Source organism: Notothenia coriiceps, unplaced genomic scaffold, assembly GCF_000735185.1.
Source record: "Notothenia coriiceps isolate Sejong01 unplaced genomic scaffold, NC01 NC01_scaffold00033294, whole genome shotgun sequence".
Lineage (NCBI taxonomy): Eukaryota > Metazoa > Chordata > Actinopteri > Perciformes > Nototheniidae > Notothenia > Notothenia coriiceps.
In genome coordinates this window covers 1-7,791 of record NW_011365995.1, presented here as the reverse complement: position 1 = coordinate 7,791, position 7,791 = coordinate 1, and the positions used below count along the sequence as shown (strand labels likewise).

Sequence of the window (7,791 nt, the reverse complement as noted above, 5' to 3'; positions counted from 1 at the left end):
ATTTCTAACCTCAAACTAAAGCTTGTATCTGCATTAAAGCGATGTAACTGAATTAAGGCTTGTGTTTTAGGCAGAAATTATGACTTTCTTAACACATGAGGGTCAAGTGTGCCCCCCCTCTCACCATTTACACACTTGGCATCTTTATATGGGTCAGTGTGTGAATGTATGTATGTGTGTGTGTGTGTGTGTGTGTGTGTGTGTGTGTGTGTGCGTGCGTGCGTGCGTGCGTGCGTGCGTGCGTGCGTGCGTGCGTGCGTGAGGAGAACATGGACATATTTGTATCTCCCAGAATGTATCAGGGGTTGATTGGACTTGTTTCCCTCCCAACCTCTCCCCTCAACATACCTCTTCCCGTTTGATGTGGAGCTTATTTCAGACGTCGCCGTGTGTAATGACCGAGCCTTTTTTTTCCTCATTACCCCGGCCCGACATGTCACAGACGAACCTCTGCTCTCCTGACAGAAAGAGGGAGAGATGGAAATAATTACCAATGTCTCTTGTGGAATAGGGCGTAAATTGATACACACTAAATACTGTACCTTAGGGGTCTCTCTGCCTCTCAGTCGCTCTCTGTTTCCCCGTCAGATGCACGAGACAAATGAATGCATCCAGCAGGAATTAATTGGATTTGGAAGCAGTCTCCTGCACGATCCACCAGGACAGACAAACACCCCCCCTCCCCACACACACACACACACACACACACACACCCACAGGCAGACACACACACACACACACACACACACACTGCAGCCTCCCTCTTGGATACAGTGTTTCCATGGCAGCCACGTTTTTTGCACGTGTAGAATCAGACGGAGAGAGAGACCACTCCCATCGATTCACAGGATATTGATTCAGTCTGCAGCTACCTACGGCAAAAACACATTCACATGCACGCTCACAAAGACTCGTGTAAACATCAGATTGGATCTCCTGAATGAGGCTGGGGAATGTGATAATGAAGGAGAAAGCATGCTTTGCAAAAAGGGGGGCGTCAATATGTGTGACTGCTACAGTTCTGTCTTCATTATTCACAGGGTGTACATGAAGCAGCGGAGGTGTGGTGTAGCTCTTCTAAACAGGGTGTTATAATGAGCAAGAGGAAAACACAGGAACAAACACGTTGTACTTTTCAGTTCCAGCTGATTTTATTTCCTTCTTGGAAGAAAAGAAAAACAAATTATAAAAACGACAATCTGTACAGAGGTCTGAGAGGCAGTGATTGACCCAAACATTGGCTGGTTTTGAGCTATAAACATCAAATGATATTGGCATGATTGGACGAAACATGATCATACACAGCATATTGCACAAATGAAAAAAGAAAGAGGACAATAGAAAAGAAGTCTGGAAAGGTAGAAAGAAAAAGAAACTCTTGGACCACAATCATCTTTAACATAAGAATGTCCAAAGATGGCTGTCCTAGTGCCTGTCGTTGATCATCATCATACATAAAACACACAATCTTTGCTTATAGTACAGTCAGTTTACATAAATATCTTCATGTTATTATTCTTTTAAAAATCTTAAACACAACAGCTATAGCTACATATACCTGAATCTGAAATACAAATGCTATTTGCCATGCCATAATATAGGAAAACAATTAGCCTGCTATACTTAGCCAACAGGTACAGAAAGGTTAAATACTATTTTTTGATGTAATTTGCGCAAAAACAGATGAAGCACTTCATACATCTCCCTCCCTCCGAAGTCTAGGCAAAGTGGAATGAGTGTGAAATTCCATCCAGTGGTTCAAATAAAACTTATCTTGATCAAAACAAAAGCACACAGAGGTATTAGCTCTATCCAAACAGTGACTCTCTGGGGTCTTTCACTCATATACGGTAGATCTGTGTGTACTGGAAACAGGCTCCACTCAGACTGGGAGCTGAGTGGAGCTGTGTTTACTCGCTGGTGAAACTGGAGTCACTGTGCCATTAAGAAGCATGTGGGTAAATACTGTAAACACTGTGTGAGGTCAGATTGTGCCAAACAAACCCCCTCTGCACGTCTAAACCAATGTAGACCCAAACAACAATGTTGTAGGCTACCCACTCGCTGGAAACCCCTTTCTATAGATTTTGTACAAAAATACAAGTAGAAAATCATGACACACTCAAGTCTCCTTAAAAGTGAGAGAAGTCAGACATTTTTAAATAAGATACACTTCTAGCCCTTCCGCGCTGGATACAGACAGGTGTATGTGCACAAACACAAACGAGACCTGTACAGAACAATACTTCTATGTATAAAAAAGTTTGGCCGGTATAAATACATCGATATAAAAAACGTGGTCTGACACAGAGGAACTACAAAGTTGAAGCACTAGGCAGAAAGGATGTCGGGAAACATTGGTCCTGAAATTGTGCACTGAGTGTTTAAAAAGGTTCAGAAAAGGGTTTCTGAAGTTTGGAGTCAGTCTGTGTTTAAAGTCCTGCCGTTGAAAGAGAAGCTGGTGATAGTGAATTGTGTCCTATGGTCACAGAAAATTGCGTAATTACGCAGCAATGAACATTTTTACGCATTTAACAACAACAAAATCCTCCTTTTCTCGGAGGGCATGCGTGTTGGTATTGAAACTACTTCGAGTTTTGAAAGAAAACTACACCTGAATTGCAACTTGATGGTCAATGTGAATTGGCTATAACAAAACCCAACATGCCCAGTAAATGTCCCTTTTTCACGAGCCGAAATAACATTTAGATTCAAAAGTTCGTTCTCCGTCCTGCTCCACTGCGGAGCGTCTGAACATTAGAGCTGAAGTCCGTGAGTTTCACTGCTCTCTGCTTACATTCACTCCTCCTCCGTGTCCAAATGCAAACTAAGCATTTCCCCTGTCTGCGCGTGCCCGTCAGTCTGCGAGCGGCGCGTGCCTGGGCTTCAACGCGCACACAGGCCACCTCTTCTTTCCTGTTTTCACTCTCCCTTATCTAGTGAAAGAATGGCGGAAATAATCTGGTTCTGGAGGGTTGAACAGTTCAAAAACGTAGGGGGGGAAGTCGCGGCTCCGCTCCTCTTCAGTAGGTGAACACCAGGTTGGAGATGGTGGACTCCAGCCAGTCTCCTGAGATCATCTCGCTGACCTCCGGGGTGCAATAGTCGGGGAAATCAAAGTGAGATCCCGCCCCGCATTCCCCGAAGCTCCAGTCCAAATCCCGGTCCAGCTCCGCGTCTGAGAAGCCCATCCCGCCCAGAGACATGCTCTCAAATCCGGGGCTGGGAGTCAACTCGAGCCGCTCGTCTTCAAACTCTTCATCCGAGGAAGAGGATGACACGGAGGAGGAAGAGTGAGACGCCGAGGGTGTTGGAGAAGAGGCGCGCGTGTACCTGAGGCGCGCGGAGTGAGAGTTCTCAGTGTCCGCGGGGCTGTGATCCTCGTAAAGACTGGGGGGGTCACTTGAATCCGGTGAGCTGCTCAGGGTGGGACTAGCCGGGACCCCCACGGATGGAGGCCCGCTTTCCAAGCTCCCTGCCCCGCAGAACATGTGTCCGCGCCTCGCCTCTCCTCCGCTTCTCTTCTCCGGGATCTGCCTCGCCCCGGACACTGAGCGGGATTTGAAGAGCGCCTGGTGGTCCCCTGGAGACGGGAATTCACTCTTAATGCCCACTGGTTTGTGTGTCCTGCTCACCGCTTTGGACACGGGGCTTCTTTTCACTTTCCGCTCCCCGCCGACGCTTTTGTCTGCACGCTCCGCCGGTTTACTCGCTCCGCTGCCCGCCGACTTCACCTTCTTCCTGGGCCGGTACTTGTAGTCTGGGTAGTCGGCCATGTGTTTGAGTCTGAGCCGCTCCGCCTCACGGATGAACGGGATCTTGTCAATGTCTTTCAGCAGCTTCCAGCGCTTCCCCAGCCGCTTGGAGATCTCCGCGTTGTGCATGTCGGGAGACTGCTCCATGATCTTCTTCCTCTCGATCTGAGACCACACCATAAACGCATTCATGGGTCTCTTGATGTGTCCCGTTGGAGTTTTGCACCACGCCAAGTCGCTCCTCACGCCGGAAGAAGGGGACTCGGGAGTGGGAGACACATCCATCTCCAAGTCCATTTCTCCCGTGTCGGTGGAGTCTCCTCCGGGAGAGTGAGCGCTCTCCGTCTGGCTCATGTGCTGCACCATCCTGTCTGGAAACACTGCTCAGTGCTTTGACAAAGTTCACAAAAATGCCTAGCAGGCTTTCACAGAAAAATAATTCCTCACTCTTATTTCACGCGCTGAAAAAAGTTCATCCAAGTCTCTTCTTGTCCTCAGTTGTGGAGACGCTCCTTCTCTCAACTTTCACCAGAATCCTGAATCAATTTAAGAGTAACTTTCAACTGCCTGTGCGGCTGAACACGCGCCCTGCGAGCCTCAGCACGCGCCTCTGTGGGCAGCAGAGCGAGTCCCTTATGGTAACGGTGGAGGAACCATGTGGCTGTCTCATAGTCTCCTGTTTCCTGAGCGTTCTGTAATATTACTGTAAACACAACAACGAGATCCTCGCAGCTTTATACCCTCATCGCGAGATATAACAGCCAACCGGCGTCTGTCTCTATCCTGATTTTCCCCTCAAACCACGCCCCCTGGCCTCCCATTGGTCAAATAAAAAAAACGGGTAATAATAATAATAATGTGCAATGAGGATCGGTGTGTCTGACCTCATTCCTGTCAGACTCCACCGGAGGAGTGTGTGAGTGTAAATGTGTGTGTTAAAGGAACACAGTGTCCTTTATCCTGCAAGGAGAAGCGTTGCAGATGTATACATAGAACTTTATTACTTTCATGTGGGTGAGTGTAGACTAAATTTAGGTTGTGGGTAACATAGGGGGGCAAGGAAGTGCTGAGAAAACACAAAAATAGCCACACAGCATAACAAGGAGCAAACCCACCCCAACATCCAACCTGGTATTTACACGCCATTACACACCATTACATCATACCAGGAAGTACAAACAGATGCATGTGAGGTGATGGTGTTTCTGTTAGTGCCTGATGGTAAACCAAAACCCTGAACACATACATAATTAGGATTGTTATGAAAGTGTGTATGCAGAAAAACAAAGTCACAATCACTCTGCAGCAGAAATGCACACACACACACCCCCCCCCCTCCTTCCTCCCAGCCCCTTTATGTTACCATGTTCCTGTCATGTGTAGGATCATTACCGTCTGAGTCGCTAGATGTCAGGCTAGAGCCAAAGGGATCTGATGAGGTGAACAGTGTGTGTGTGTGTGTGTGTGTGTGTGTGTGTGTGTGTGTGTGTGTGTGTGTGTGTGTGTGTGTGTGTGTGTGTGTGTTAAGATGCACGCAGGATTTATCTGCATCCTGTAATCTGTGAGCTGCCGTCATTAAATCATGCAGGTGATGTCATGATCTGCAGAGAGAAGCTTCCCTTGATCCTGCCGCTAAAGTGTTTGTGGTGATAAATAAAAAGTGAACTCCTGTCCTTCATCTGAGCGCAGACACTCAGGTCAACGGGGTCAATATTTGTATTTAATGTAGATCAAACTTCCCCAGTTGGCTCTTTAAATATAGACGTTTTTTTGTGTTACAAGTATACTGACATGTTACGTTTGAATATGCAAATTAGGAATTATCTTAAGAAATATCTGCTAATGTGCATAGACAGTTAGAAAAACTTGTGTTTCACTTTGTTGACATATTCGAGTCAACACATTTGGGATTTAGCTTTGTATAACATACATTTAAAGAAATACTGAGCACAGCGATTCAAAACTTGAAAGAAACTGCCATGTGCTTAGGACTAAAATATCATCTAAATCCGGCTCTATGAATGATTTATGAACAGTATATGGATAAGTGGAGCCAAGCGGGGGTCAGATTTGTGCAGCATCTCAGAACAAAAACACAAACATATCTCCGAAATAAATGATAAAAACATCAACAACTAAAGATTCTTCCGTGGACTTTTGTGACCTCTGACATACCAAATATACCAATCATTAAAAATACAGAGACAGCGCTAACGTCGTGGACAGATAACGTTGGTTATGTGTTGGCCGAGGATCTTATGTGGTCCATAAAATCTAGAAAAAAAAAACTTGGTCTAGTGATAGGATATCAAAGTGTCCTTAATGTGTCTTTGGTGCCTTCACACCTCTAGAGCTGTCCACTTATGATCAAATTGCAAAAAAACACAACTCTAATGCTAGGTCTGCACACGGCCTAATGCTCACTTTCGGTAAATGAAGAGAAGTCTACAGCCACAAATAGACAGTGTTGTTAAAAAGCACCTAAATGTGTATCTTAGATGTTTTCTTCCCACTGGTCTGAGAGAAGACTGGAAGCACAAAAGCCCAAACTCTTCAAATGAACCAAACGTTGCCTGGAGTGTCTCGCCTGAGAGGAATCAGACTCCAACACAAGCAGGACTTACAAACAGAAATCTGATTAGAGTTTCATGTTCTCTATCATAACATCAGTTATGCACTTACACTGTCCATTCTTAATTCATGACGTGATTGATGTCAGAATAAAATAGGCATAAACTCTTTAAAATTTCACAACCTTAACCCCTCTACCCCCCTCGGTGCTTACATAAATCACACACATAAATAATAATGAGCTCCTTCATCAGTGTGTAGCTTCAGCACACACCTGCCAGAGGATTAGAGCTATCTCTCTCTGTGTGTCTCTCTCTCACACACACACACACACACACACACACACACACACACACACACACACACACACACACACACACACACACACACACACACACACACACACACACACACACACACACACACACACAGACAGAGACACAGACAGAGACACACACACACACACACATACACACACACACACACACACACACACACACACACACACAACACACTCACAGACACACACACACACACACACACACACACACACACACACACACACACACACACACACACACAGACACACACAGACAGACAGACAGACACACACACACACACACACACACACACACACACACACACACATACACACACACAGCACACACACACACACACACACACACACACACACACACACACACACACACACACACACACACACACACACACACACACACACACACACACACAGACAGACAGACAGACACACACACACACACTGCCGGCAGATTTATCATCAGTACATAGCATCTTCATGCCTTTTGTTCCTGATGAGTATGCAGTCAGAGGAGAGAGAGATCTGCCATTGATACAAAAACAACACAAATGTTTCTGCTGACTCGAGAGCAGAGATATGGAGGTGTTGGATAAAAAACAAAACAACAACAGTCGACCTGAAGCTGTAAACACACATCAGGAGGAGAGGAGCTGGATGAACATGAAGACGTATTAAGGGAGTTTAGCTTGTAAATGATCCTTGCACTCAATCTCTATACTATATTGCTACCCGAGTGTTGTCCTTAGTGTTGTGGTTGTTGTTCTACTGTTTCTCACCTTGTGTTACACTTTATTTAAATCTTACAATGCTCGCTTCTCATACTATGCTTCTTCAATCCCCTTTAAATGGGTGTTTATTTAACGAGGTCAGTGTAGAATTCGGAGAAGTCCGATCAATAACCAAAGATGAAAGGAAATTTTCAGAGAATGTCACAAACTACAGAATTTTGAATGTGTTTTAAACGTTACGTGCATACGGCAAAAATATACGTTTAAATTGTCATAATATGTACTTATGGACTTTACTGTATATTCTTATCTTTTAGCACGAGGCCTAATCTTTAGTTGAATGACTATGATCAAGATGGAAATTTCTTTGGGTTTTCAGATAAATTACTTTGCGAAC

General features: G+C 45.1%; 1 protein-coding gene across 1 annotated transcript; it reads right to left on the bottom strand.

Annotated features, from left to right (window-relative positions):
- Nucleotides 1-1,127: 1,127 nt before the first annotated feature.
- On the bottom strand, nucleotides 1,128-4,456 carry sox4a (SRY-box transcription factor 4a). Its single transcript, XM_010789736.1, has one exon. The coding sequence runs from the start codon at nucleotides 4,119-4,121 to the stop codon at nucleotides 3,024-3,026; it is 1,098 nt and encodes a 365-aa protein (XP_010788038.1). The 5' UTR covers nucleotides 4,122-4,456; the 3' UTR covers nucleotides 1,128-3,023.
- Between the last annotated feature and the right edge of the window lie 3,335 nt (nucleotides 4,457-7,791).